This window comes from Lithobates pipiens, unplaced genomic scaffold, assembly GCF_037356315.1.
Source record: "Lithobates pipiens isolate NorthernLeopardFrog02 unplaced genomic scaffold, aLitPip1_a1.2 Scaffold_8, whole genome shotgun sequence".
NCBI classification, from domain to species: Eukaryota; Metazoa; Chordata; class Amphibia; order Anura; family Ranidae; genus Lithobates; species Lithobates pipiens.
In genome coordinates, this window is record NW_027507903.1 from 688,274,303 (window position 1) to 688,288,466 (window position 14,164).

General features: G+C 39.7%; 1 protein-coding gene across 1 annotated transcript in view; it reads right to left on the minus strand.

The window, feature by feature from the left end:
- Positions 1 to 14,164, minus strand: part of LOC143963521 (NACHT, LRR and PYD domains-containing protein 3-like) — a 121,517-nt gene that overhangs the window by 68,624 nt on the left and 38,729 nt on the right. The window contains exons 2-5 of the mRNA XM_077473190.1: positions 13,099 to 13,166; positions 11,018 to 11,320; positions 7,105 to 7,143; positions 4,429 to 6,145 (exon numbers count right to left, since the gene is read on the minus strand). Coding sequence (XP_077329316.1) covers positions 4,429 to 6,145; positions 7,105 to 7,143; positions 11,018 to 11,320; positions 13,099 to 13,135 — 2,096 coding nt within the window. The 5' untranslated portion in view covers positions 13,136 to 13,166. The remainder of the gene's footprint in view (positions 1 to 4,428; positions 6,146 to 7,104; positions 7,144 to 11,017; positions 11,321 to 13,098; positions 13,167 to 14,164) is intronic.

A 14,164-nucleotide genomic window follows, 5' to 3' on the forward strand; every position in this document is an offset into this window, starting at 1 on the left:
GGCTGCAGGAGCACTGACTTTTCAGCACCCGTTGAGTGCGATTTGGGATTGCTGATCGTGGGAGTTATTTGTGTGACGCCACTATACATTGGGGATAGCTGATCCATGAGCGTCTGATGTATGGAGAAAGACCCAGATGATTCATTATTAAGGCTGTATTTGGGTTTCCATCTGGTAAGCGCATCCACTTCTCGGTGACGGGCACTGGTTTGCTGTTTCGTGTGGATTCACTGTGGTGTCCTTAAAGGGACATTTATAGAGGACTCTATCTTATAAGCCCTGTTTTTTCCTTTAGGCTGATGAACTGTGACTTACAATTTTTTTTCCTTATCAATTTATGTGGGATTAATGTAATTTATTTATATATCAAATATGTATCTATTTATTTATTCATTATTTATATTCATTTATTTATATATCAAATATTTATTCATTTATTTATTCATTATTTATATTGGTTTGGTCAGTTAACAGGGGTTGTGGTGCAGCTTTTGAAAATTTTCTCTAGTCTATTTTAGTGTATGTATCCCACTTAGAGCTGCGGCCTCTATTTAGTTTTTTGATTATTTTTAGTTGTTTACTCCTGAGCGCAGTTCATTTTTTATTTCTATACTTTTGTCAGATACAATTTTGATTCCAATCACTGTTTTGGGATTACTTGTCAGCAATACACAATTATTATACTATAAATTACAGTATACAGATTTTTTATTTAACAATGAAAATTCAGAATTAGAACAATTAGATCTGTCATCATGTTTACAATTCCAGTCTAAAGTTATATGTTTACCTAATCAAGATAAAAGTATATTTCATTCTTGTTATCATAATCACACATTATGTTCAGCAAGAATAGAAAAAAGTTGAAACACTTTCTGAATGAATTCCTGGTGTAGATAAAAAGAAGGTTTGTTTTCAGATTATGTCAGATACAGAAAGGGTTAAAACTTTTTTCTCTTCTTGTACAAATACAGAAAACCTAAATCAAGGTTTGTATTGTATAGAAGGAGACATTGTTACAATAAGTATTAATGGGTTGAGAACAAATTTAACAAATATACTTATGAAAAATATTAGCGCTCTTCCTACATAGTATAATATTTCCCAAATAGATGAATTTCCATGGGAAAATGGGCAAATATAATTCAAAAGGATCAAGGTTTATTAATAGCTTTGGCTAAGGAATTTCAAAATGCAGAAGTATTGTTTAAACAAGAACAAGGTAATTTGCAAGAAATATCACATCAATGGTCAGAATTTTCAGGAAGTAATCGGTGGAAAAAAATTAGTAATAGTGTATCCATTTGGGGAAAAACTTTGATAACTTCAGCAGCAGGAAATATTTTATTACATCCTATTGTTATTCTTTTTATTATTATTATGTTATTCCTTATATTCCAGATATGTTTGATGTTTAGAATGAAAAAATTATATTATCGAATTAGAAGTGAAATTAGGAAAGGAGATGATTTACTGCAAAACAAGCTTAAAAGGAGAATGGGTTTTGGAGTTACGGATTCAGTTACACATGACAGAACATTTGGAGTTATTGAATCAAAATCTGCTTGATTGAGACATGAATGTTTGAATGGATTTATATCTGAAAAATATGATTTGTATTCATATTTCAGAGGGGAATATTATATTCTTAATATCTAAAATTTCAATTGGCTTCATTATACTTTATTTAGAATATGAATTATCCATAATTGTGTGTATGGTAATTTTGAATCAATTAATCTCCATATTATGACATGCTGAAACTGAAAAAGTAAACATTTAAAACTCAGGATTTTGATGAATATTGTAAATCTTATATATGCTTTTAAAGACATATTCCTATGTAACTGATATTTTGTTTAAAGTCTAAAGCTCTCCTTCCCCCACTTCCTTTGATTAGGTCAGTCTATATGTCTGAGTGATACCAGATGTTAAATAGCTATGGTAACCACTCCTTAGCCCACACCCTTGGGAGGGAGTGTTAATAAAAGGTGGGTTTATTCTTTTGGCGTGAATTTAGAAGCTTTGAGTTCATATAAGCAAAAGCTAGTTGGAAGACGGCCCTTCTGCATCTACACTCAGCTCTGAATACATCCATGTATTTCAGCACACAGACTTTCAGCTATTCTTCAGCATACAAAGGGTTATTCCCCATTTCTAAAAGCTAGAACAATAGAAAACATGGTCTAACTTGAAGAACTCTTTTTATATCTTTCAAACGAATGAACAATACTAGAATTTTATCATTGTACTATTTTTGTAAGTATTATTATTCTACATTCGTGTGTACAATAAAACACACATTTTGATTTACTCTGACTCAGAACTAGTTAAGGAAATTCGTCTCACAATCGTAAGTTTGTCTTACCAAATATATATGTATATATATATTCGACATATATATATATATATATATATATATATATATTTTTTACATATTTTTACACCCTTGATATGTATATGGAGTCTCTGGCCTTCCTACACAGGGGTCTCCATTCAGCTTCTGGGAAATCCTGGAACACCACTTTGGTTCCAGATATAAAATGCAGTCCAGACATTCCCATCTCCGCCCACTTCTGCAGACAATTGGTCCTTCCAATGTTGGGATGATGATGTCACACCCCTGACATTATTTCCCTCCCCCACATCTCTGAACATGAAGCTTTCCCTCCAAATGTTCTGTGTGATAAATGGTATAATTGGGGGCAGGGAAAGGGTTAATGCGATGTAAATGATGTGATTGTTCCCAGAAGTTGTGTAGAAGGTGATATGTGGGAACCACCATTTAGCTCTGGTTCACACAGCACAACATGAAAGTCGCAGCCACTTCCAGCTTGACTTTGCTCTACAACTTCCCGGCGACCAGGTGCGACTTCAAAGAGCCTTTACTGAGAAGAATTCCTATGTGACTTTGATGGATCCGTGTTTATAGCATGTTTTATCACATGACAAAACATGCGTCTGATAACCGTGATTGGGGCATCATTAACAATCAGGCTGCATTTACATCTGCATGATTCTGAATGCACATCAACCGCCAGAAATTGTGTGCCTAGCCGCACGCTTCAGAAATGCGATTCAACCGTGCGTCACGCTTGTACTGCAAAAATGGCAAGGCGAGCGCGATGCATGTTTCCAAAACGTATGGCAAAGCATGCGTTTTCCTGCAGGTTGCCGGGCATTCAGAAATGTTCAGATGCCAACGAATGGTATCGCAAGTGAAACGTGTGTTGTCACACATCAAAATGCACAGCAAAGCATGCGTTTTCTTACGGGTTGGCGTGCGTTCAGAAACATGAAGATGCAGATGAATGGTAACACAAGTGTGATGTGCATTGCCACACAAAACACGCAGAAAAGCATGCGTTTTCTTGCGGGTTGCCGTCAGTTGTAAATATGTTTCCATTCATTCACATCTGTACATTTCCAACTGCACAGCAACCTGCAAGAAAATCCATGCTTTGCTGTGCGTTTCATAAATGTGCGACAATGTGCGTCACACTTGTGTTATTATTCATTTGCTTCTGCACATTTTTGAATGCATGGCAGACCGCAAGAATACATGCGCTTTGCTGTATGTTTCAAAAATGCACAGCAAGGCGCATTGCTTTTGTGTTACCATTCATTTACATCTGTGCATGCGTGGCGTGCGTTGTTGTGCATATTTCAGACATATGAAAAATCGCACATTTTCTGTGTGGGTCACCTCGTATTCGGAAACACGCAGATATGAATGTCGGCTGATTGTTAATGACACCCCAATCACAGTTAGACGCATGTTTTGCTGCCAAGATGCATGACGCTCCATGAATGAGAAGATTCTTGAGCTACTTTGGGGTGTTTGTTGCATGTCGGGCAGAACATTCCAGTGAATGGGCTCCCTATACACAATGTGTGATTACACATGAAAAATACACAAATAATGGAAGTGGCAATGTGCGTTTCCTCTACACTCAGGTGTGACTGGGATGTGATTGGAGGAAGATTTTAGGCAGCAAGGATGACCAGGGAGGAGAGGTGGGGGTAAAGAAGCCTCAGAAGTCGCAGCAAAGTCTTAAAGATTCAGACAAATGTGTGACTTTCTGGTGATTTTACATTGAAGTCTATGGGAGTCGTGCAGCACAAGAATCACACAAAAGTAGTGCAGGAAGTATTTTGTTTTGTTGCAGTGACTCAAATCGCAGCAATTAAGACAACACCCAATAGAATCTTTATGTTTTCACCTGACCTGCGACTTTACATGTCATCAGAATGTCGCTGGAAAAATGCTGTAGAGTGAAGCAGGGCTTAGGGCTGAGGAAAGTGTGAGTTCCCAGGACTTCTAACAAGTGTGGTAGATGGAGAACATGTCTGATAATCACTGTTATACTGTATGCAGGTTCCTGCCCATTCTCTGAATTCAGTTAGGATATCCTCACACTCACTTACCTGACCTTCTGACTCCTGTGTAGGAATGGAGATAGAAGTTTCTGGCACTCTGGACTCACAGTGAGAAATAGAAAACTTAAAGACTGAAAACTTTCTCTCTTCAAAGTCTTCAAGCAATAGTTCAGCTGCTTGGAATAATTCCTGTCCATCCACAAGTGACCAGTACATGAGCCCCTCAGTACCAAATCTGTACAACCCGACATGACTCTCCTAATGAAGTCCTCATCCTGAGTCTCATACAGATAGAAGATGGTCTGGGTACAGAAAGTCTGATCACTGCCCTTCATGGCCCATTCTATGATTGCAGGTTTGGCTCGGAGTGAGATGGGGATTCCAGTGACCTCTGAGAATGTCTTCACCTGATTTTCATTTAAGAGACCAAACAGAATTTGTACAGATAATGATAAATGTGAGTAATCTGATCTGAGGCCACGGAGTGATTCCCCTTTACAGATCTCCGGGAGGAAAGTACCTTCCATAGACCCAGACCCATCATCCATCCCATAATAGAGAGCAGCAAGGAACTCCTGTACACTCAGGTGGATGAAGCTGTAGCAGGTCTGGTTACGGACGTCCCAACGAAAGATGTTCTCATTCAGAAATACAGACTCCACCTCATCCAGAGAAAGTCCATGTCTTTCTAGATCTTTCTTCTCAAATAAGATTTGTTGGTTCAGAAGTCCCTGATTGGCCAGAGCACACAGCTTCTTCAGACAGGTTTGTTTCCGGTGTACAGACTGCTCCTTCTTGCTGTGATGGGTTAGTAAAACCTCCAGGAAGAGAAGATAAATTGAAGTCGTTGTCTTACACTGAATTACACCCAAATCTTTTCTTATTTCTTGTGTCATTACAGTGCAGACAATCCAGCATGTGATGGGGACGGCACACATGGTGTACACAACGTTATTGTCTTTTATTATACGGAGAACCTTGTCTGCATCTTCTTTATTTCCGAAGAATGTATGGACATATTCCTCTCGATCGTCCCTTGTAAATCCCTGGATTTCCACATTGCGAGAATCATCGATGAATGTGTTAAGTTTCTCCATGGCCAGTGATCTTGTGGTGATGATCAGAGAAGATTCTGGGAGAACATGTCTCCTGAGCAAGCTTTGGAGAATTATTTCTTTGTGGGTTTCCATAGAAATGTCAGGACAACCCTCAGATTTCTCCTCCAGAGTCCACCTCAGTTCATCAAACCCATCAACTATGGTGAGAAGTTTTCTCTGACTTCCAGGATCCTTCAGAATAGACACCAGGTCATCTGAACTCAGTCTGCAGGTTCTGGATAAAAGTCCCACAAGACTTATGTTTCCAGGGATGGTGTTGAATTCTCTACAGCTCAGATAAAACACAAAATCAAACTTGTCTCGGAAGAGATCCCCAGAGGCCCAGTCCAGCATGATCTTCTTGGAGGTCATTGTTTTTCCAATCCCAGCAGGTCCTTGTAGCACCACAATCTCAGGTATAAACCCACATTCATCAGGGTCAAAGAGGGCCTGGATTGTGGTTGGGGATCTTTTCTCCATGATCTGTAGATGTCTTCTACCTGAACTCCTTATTTCTTCTTCCTTTCCCTCTTTATTCTGGGGTCCCTTTATCATCAATAAATTGGTGAATATTTCATGTAGATAAACAACCTCCCCCATACAGGAATTATATTCTGGAATCCTCTGGAACTTCTTTTTCATAGACTTTCTGTGTTCCTTACCGAAGTCTTTATGAGAGAAAGGAGAATATTTTATTCCTTGTACACACATGAAATATTATTTATAAGACAGAGTTGGGAATATTGTGTTCTAACCATAAACTCAAAAAATGGAACCTAAAAGAAAATATTCCATGAAATACAGGATGATTGTGGGAAACTATGGACACATCATCCAGATCAGAGGAGTAACTAGAACATTCAGGGCTCCTGTGCAAGAAGCCATGAAGGGTCCCCCTGACTACTGGTGCCCTTTCCTCTGGTCCCAGGGCCCTCCCCTCCAAGACTGGGGCTCTTCCCTCTGAGGCAGGGGCCCTTTCCACTTGTTCCTGTCATGGAAATCTTTAAAATCCCTTGTTCAGATTGCTGCGACTTATCATGTGACTCGCAACGCAAAGTCACATGACAAGTCAAAATACATTATTTTCAATGGGTGCTGTCCTAATCAATGCATCTCAAGTCACAGCAACAAAGAAAAAGGTTCCTGCAATACGTCTCTATGTCTTTGGTGTGATTTGAGTGCCTTAAGCCCCATACACACTATCAGATTATCTGCTGAGTTTTTCCTTCAGATTTACCAAAACCATATAGAATGAGGACAAACCTTAGGAGTTTCAATGTGTATGCAATCAGGCAGGCCCTTCTACTACATGGTTTTGGTAAATCTGAAGGAAAAACTCAGCAGATAATCTGATAGTGTGTATCGGGCTTAAGACAACAATGTTAAATCACAAAATCTCAAACAAGTCACAAGAAAATTGCAAGCAATTTGCACAACTTTGGGATCACAGCAGAACTGAGCTCATGTTCTACAGTGGGCCCCTTTCCTGCAATGTTGGGCCCCCTACAGTGGCAAAATGCCAAGGCAACCTTTACGACCCTGGTAGTTCCACCACTGATCCAGGTTACAGTAAAACAAAATGTTCATCCAGAAGAGATTTCATATGAAACGTGGATGTCCTACTAACCTGAGAATCTGTTGTCATGTGTCGTCTTCTTCAGTTTGGCTGGAAATAAGATTAGGGAAGTGATTAGTCCTGACAAACCTCTGAAAGTCTCTCCTCCTGGTGATGGGGAGAGTCTTTGTCTGCCTGGTAACATCTCAGCACATTGCAGTGACATGTGACCATGGTGGGGGGACCAGAAAAGCCCCCAATTCTCTATGCAGTGATTACAGGCACACACCTAGAATCTGGAGCCTTGACTCCTCTTTCTGATGGAGGTTCAGGTGGATGCATAGGGCACAAGGCTCAGAACCCCAAGCAACAATCATGAGGGTCTCCTAGGAATACAGATATAAATATGGAGGTTCTGTATAATAGACAAGTGGCTGTGATTGTATTGCTCTGCCTGGCATGCTGAGTGATGTCATTGTGTTATGGTGACTGACTGCCGGCATCCTGGAGAAGTGTTACTCCGCTTCCCTTTTACATTGTTCCTGAACTCTGTAGCCTTTTCCTTCATCCATAATTTTATACCCAAATGCATTTTATTCTGTAAACTCCCTCAGTAAAGATTGTTTAACCCCTTAGTGACCGAGGGGAAAACAAATGTTAATGCCTGAACACAATTTTGCAACTCTGACCTGTGTTAGTAAATCTGTATATATCATCACAACTACATTGTGTATCCAGGAGGATTATACCGGATTCATTTCAGGACACATTGACATTCTCTTGGTAACACTGGTACAAACACTGTTAGTTGTGGTTTGTGCCATAGTACGGCCTAAAAAACATTTCACACATTTAGATTTTTTATCCTACCTTAAAAAACCTGACACTGATACTAATTTAGAAAATGTTTTTCAACCACTTCCTGACCGGCTCACGCCGATATACGTTGGCATTTTGGCGAGGGATATCGTTGTTATGGCAGCAGCTACCATAACCCCGGTATCCTCTTCTTCAGTGAGTGGTCCGGTTTCCAATAAAAGTGATCTCTGTGGTGGATTCGCCGCAAGATCACATTTATCAGCGCCCCCCCTCCTGCCACTCTCTAGTGCCCTCCGCCGCTTACCGGAGCTGTCACTAGCGGCTGAGATGCTTGTGTGCAGAAGCAAACGCATATTTGAGCAGCGCCCGCATATGAAAACGGTGTTCAAACCACACATGTGAGGTATCGCTGCAATCGTTAGAGCGAGAGCAATAATTCTAGCCCTAGACCTCCTCTGTAACTCAAAACATGCAACCTGTAGAATTTTTTAAACATCACCTATGGAGATTTTTAAGGGTAAAAGTTTGTCGCCATTCCACGAGCAGGCACAATTTTGAAGCTTGACATGTTGGGTATCAATTTACTCGCCGTAACATTATCTTTCACAATATAAAAAAAATGGTCTAACTTTACTGTTGTCTTATTTTAATTAAAAAAGTGTTTTTTTTTTCCAAAAAAGTGTGCTTGTAAGTCTGCTGTGCAAATACGGTGTGACAGAGAGTATTGCAACAACCGCTATTTTATTCTCTAGGGTGTTAGAAAAATATATATATAATGTTTGGGGGTTCTGGGTAATTTTTGAGCAAAAAACTGTTTTTACCTTGTAAACACCAAATTTCAGAAAGAGGCTCAGTCCTTAAAGGGGTTGTAAAGGTAAAAATGTTTTCACCTTAATGCACTCTATAGAATAAGGTGAAAAAACATCTGACAGTGCCAGCCCCCCCAGCCCCCTGTTTTACTTACCTGCCCCCTCGAAAGTCTCCGACATCCTCTTCGCCGTTAATTTGCTGGAGTGGATGGATTGAAAGCAGTGCAGCCATTGGCTCGTGCTGCTGTCAATCACATCCAATGACGCAGCGCACCGGGGGTGGGGCCAAGTGATACAGTGAGCGGGCCCGCAAGTGCTTCTCACCATGCGAGGGAGCTCGCATGAATGTGAGAAGTACTTGCCCCCCGAAGCAGAAACAGCTTCCGAGACCAGGTTCGGGGCCACTGTGTGCAAAACGAGCTGCACAGTGGAGGTAAGTATAACATGTTTGTTATTTAAAAAAAATCTCTTTACAACCCCTTCAACCACTTGCTTACCGGCACTTAATCCCCCCACCTGCCCAGACCAATTTTCAGCTTTCAGCGCTGACGCACTTTGAATGACAATTGCGCAGTCAGACAACACTGTACCCAAATGGAATTTTTATCATTTTTTTTCCCACAAATAGAGCTTTCTTTTGGTGGTATTTAATCACAGCTGGAAAAGATGGAAAATTTGGAAAAAATATCATGTTTAATAGTTTGATATAAAATTTTGCAAACAGGTAATTTTTCCCCTTCGTTGATATGCGCTGATGAAGCGGCACTGGTGGGCACTGATAGGCTGTACTGATAGGCACAGATAAGGTGGCACTGATGGGGACAGATAAGGTGGTACTAATGGGCACTGATGGGTGGCACTGATAGGTGACACTGATGGGTGGAACTGAGGTGCATCACTGTTGTTGAGGCACTGATTGTGGGCACTGATGGGTGGCACTGTTTCTGATGTCCCTCTCATGCCCGCCAGCGATCAGCTTTTTTTTCTCCTCACGCTGTCAGTGCGAGGAGAAGAAATAGCCGATTACTGGCAATGTTGACATCACATGATCAGCTGTCATTGACTGACAGCTGATCACATGGTAAGGGGTCGAGATCGAGTCTCATAGACTCGCTGATCACAGAGCGTGCCATACACACCCTGAAGGGGGCATGCAGGCCACTCGGGCATGGGACAACGTCAATAGACAGTCCTGGCAAAGCAGGTCTGCGCTGCAACCAACATTCGGCTATAGCGTGGATCTGTAGTGGTTAAGTGGTTAAAAAGAAACCTACCTTAAAATACATTTACACTGACCACTAACATGACCTTTGAGTCCAAAATTAAATCTGGCACTGACCCGGATTAAACCTTGATATAGCTATTTTTTTCTTTATTAGAAAGAAAATGTAATGTATCCTGTATATGAAATGTATTGTATAATGGAATATCTATGTATACATTTTTTTTAATGTAATGGATTATGTATGTATACAATGTATTATATAATGGATCCTGTATGTATACAATGTATTATATAATGGATCCTGTATGTATACAATGTATTATATAATATATCCTGTATGTATACAATGTATTATGTAATGGATCCTGTATGTATACAATGTATTATATAATATATCCTGTATGTATACAATGTATTATATAATGGATCCTATATGTATATAATGTATTATGTAATATATCCTGTATGTATACAATGTATTATATAATGGATCCTGTATGCATAAAATGTATTATATAATGGATTCTGTATGTATACAATGTATTATATAATATATCCTGTATGTATACAATGTATTATATAATGGATCCTGTATGCATAAAATGTATTATATAATGGATCCTGTATGTATACAATGTATTATATAATATATCCTGTATGTATACAATGTATTATATAATGGATCCTGTATGTATACAATGTATTATATAATGGATCCTGTATGCATACAATGTATATTTTTCTCCATTTAGAAAAGAAAGAAAACATGAGGTGATCTGCACAGTGACTCATTACTGTGATTGCCAATCAGAGGTTATCACAGCGATCATGTGACAGGGAACCGGCAGTCCCAGGCTCTGATCATTAGTATGATCCCCGGGGCTCTTGGTGAGATCCTAGTCTCTGTGCAGCTCTCTCCCAGCACAAAGAGAGGTACCCAGATATGTGGCCCCCAGAATAAAGACTCCTTTTTATGGGGTCCCATAAGTGCGTACTGTCAGTGGGAAGGGGTTTGTCCAGTTGGATGCTCCTGATTGGTCACTGGCTTTCCCTGAATGACATTCCTAGTTCTTCCTCACACAGATATTGATCAGGAATTGGTAGGAAATGGTCATTATAGATGGGAACTCACCATTTTGTGCTCTCCTCTCCTTGAGGTCATCTGCAGGTCCCATCAGACCAATCAGTGTAAGGACATCAATGGTAACATCCAGAGCCCCTTCTTCTCCATATGCATCTATCAGGAAGTCCTTGGTGGTGATCCAGTCTGCATTTTCTAGTCTTCCTCGGGGGATGGGCTGTTTATCTCCATAGGAGAAATCAGACAATTTGTTCCTAAATCTCTTGAAGTCACTTCCTTTCAGATCCTCCAGAGAATATATGATAAGATCCCCGGGGGTTTGTTTTCGCTTTCCCAGGACACCAGGAGCTGACCCTGTAGAGAGGACAATCAGCAACCATAAACATTCATCCTGATTGGAGGATTTCTGACACATGACAGCAGATAAGTCTGTACTGGCAGCCAGCAATGCTATAAAGAGCATATAGAAGGGGAAGAAAATGTTCCCCAATATGTCTATATGTATATTATCCTATGGAGGGATTGGATTCCCTGTGGTAATCTCATATGATTGCCTCCTTAGTGGTAAATTACATCTCAGATGGATTAATATGGGGCAAACACCTAGGGGGGGGCTATTTTTTTGAAAAAACTCACCTTTGTGAATCTTCCCTATAATGTGTCTAATATGTTTATTTCCTATGATTATCAGCTCCATCTAGTGGTCATAATGCCATATCTTACTGGTTGAGGTATTTCAAGAAAATAATGTATTATTAGCTGATGATCATAGGAAATAAACCTATTAGACAAATTACGGGGATTATTAGTGATGACTGTACAAATGAGACAAATTCATAGTAAGTATTTTATATACAGACCTTCTAATGTATATGTAGGGATGATCATTTTAACCGCTTGCCAACCGCCTCACGCAGATATACTGCGGCAGAAGGGCACGTACAGGCAGAATCATGTACCTGTACATTGCCCTTTAAGAGGCGGCCTGCACCCCCCCACAGTTAGAAACATGCCCCTTGGACACACTTAACCCCTACACTGTCACCTAGTTGTTAACCCCTTTACTGCCTGTCATTTACACAGGAATCAGTGCATTTGTATAGCACTGATTGCTGTATAAATGACAATGGTCCCAAAAATGGCCGATGTGTCTGCCATAATGTCGCAATCACAATAAAAATAAAAAAATAAATCGCTGATTGCCGCCATTACTAGTAAAAACGAAAATAATAAAAATGCCATAAAACTATCCTCTATTTTATTAAACGCTATAACTTTTGCACAAACCAATCAATAATCGCTTATTACAATTTTTTTTTACCAAAAATATGTAGAAGAATACGTATCGGCCTAAACTGAGGAAAAATATGTTTTTATATATTTTGGGGGATATTTATTATAGCAAAAAGTAAAAAATTTGTTTTTTTCAAAATTGTCGCTCTATTTTTGTTTATAGCGCAAAAAATAAAAACCGCAGAGGGGATCAAATACCACCAAAAGAAAGTTCTATTTGTGGGAAAAAAAGGAAGTCAATTTTGTTTGGGAGCCACGTCGCACGACCATGCAATTGTCAGTTAAAGTGCGGTGCCGAATCACAAAATGTGCTCTGGTCAGAAAGGGGGTAAAATCTTCCGGGGCTTAAGTGGTTAAACATCATGTTTATTGATTGTTTCATAGTAAACAAAAAAAATATATATAAAACCTTTAAAAACCTCCACCCTGAATAATGATGTGTCTGATCAGTGTGAACTAAGAACTCCGATTACCCCCAAATCTCCCAGCAGTATGTGTCATGTGACACGGGGCTGTGTTCTCCTTAGGGTTATAGACAAAGGATTCCCCTGATCGCTACACAAATAGCCATAAAATGTGGGGTCCTCCAATCATTATGGATCACTGGACCATCTCAGAAGATCATTTCCATCAATGATAAATAAAATCTGAAGACACGGGAATGTGATGGTGGAATTGATGAAAAGCTCCTGAACTCTTCTAATGGGTGGACTGACCAGATGTCTACAGGAAATGTCCAGACTATGGAGACATAAGATGTCCTATCATCTAATTCCAATCTCTGGAGATGTGAGATGGAGGAAAACATTGGAAAGGATGGTCAGGATCGGCAGTCATACCTTGTGAGGAGGAGGATGAGGAGGAAGAGGTCGCCATGACATCAGAAGATGACCCGAGATGACATCACCTGGAAGGAGCACAAACAATAATAAACGTATTTGTAATGCGATGAATGGAAACAATAAGGAGGATTTTGTTCCCTTCTGTGGCTGACTGGCTGTCCAATTAGAAGGTATTAGAATTGGATGGATTTCTGTCATTTACAACCCATAAATATAAGAGGGTCAATCAGAACCTTCATCCCGGCATTCATCTGATTGGTATATCGGGGTCACAAAGGAATATTACCCTGTTTAGGGACACAATTTATACAGACTTGGACTTTTAGGTGTCACCTCCACAAATCTGTTCCATTCACAGCCAAGACTGGTACTAATCAGCACCAAAGTATCAGCCAGTAAGATGTCTACAGAGAGGTCAGGTGATAAAAAGGAGACCCCAAAATGAAATCCGTGTGGTCAGCAGAGACCTCCATTCACTAATAAGATGCTTCCAAGAGGACTCTTCAGGAAGGTCGGAATTTATTCATCATAAAAACAGGTTAAACACAAACAACACATTGTGTGTCTCTTTAGTGGCCACTTTGTCAGGAAACGTGTACAGGACACTTTAATGGGTGGGATCTGTGTGTGTCCTTCAGACCAGACTATACTGTACAGTATACGGATATGTCAGTTTTTTCTGATAATAAATGATAATTATTGATATGAATTCTGAAGGAGATATGAAGAATAACCTTCTGATGAACCACAGGCTACAAATGTTATAAAACTAAAGACTCGGAGAGTCGGCTGTGAAAGGAAAGTTTACATTCAGAGCAATGAGTTACAAGGACACATTTAATCCAGCAGACAATGTGTTATAATGGTCCTCACACAACACCGGTATAAAGAAGATTTATTTTTATATTAGATATTTATTAGATATTTTTACAAGTCCAGAAAAAGAAATAGAAAAGAGTTCCGGTAACAAAGTGTGACATAAGAAGAAAGTCATGTAGGAGAAGGAAGAAGGAAAGCGCTCAGTACAAGTCTCTTGTGTGTCTCTTCCATATTCACAAACCTC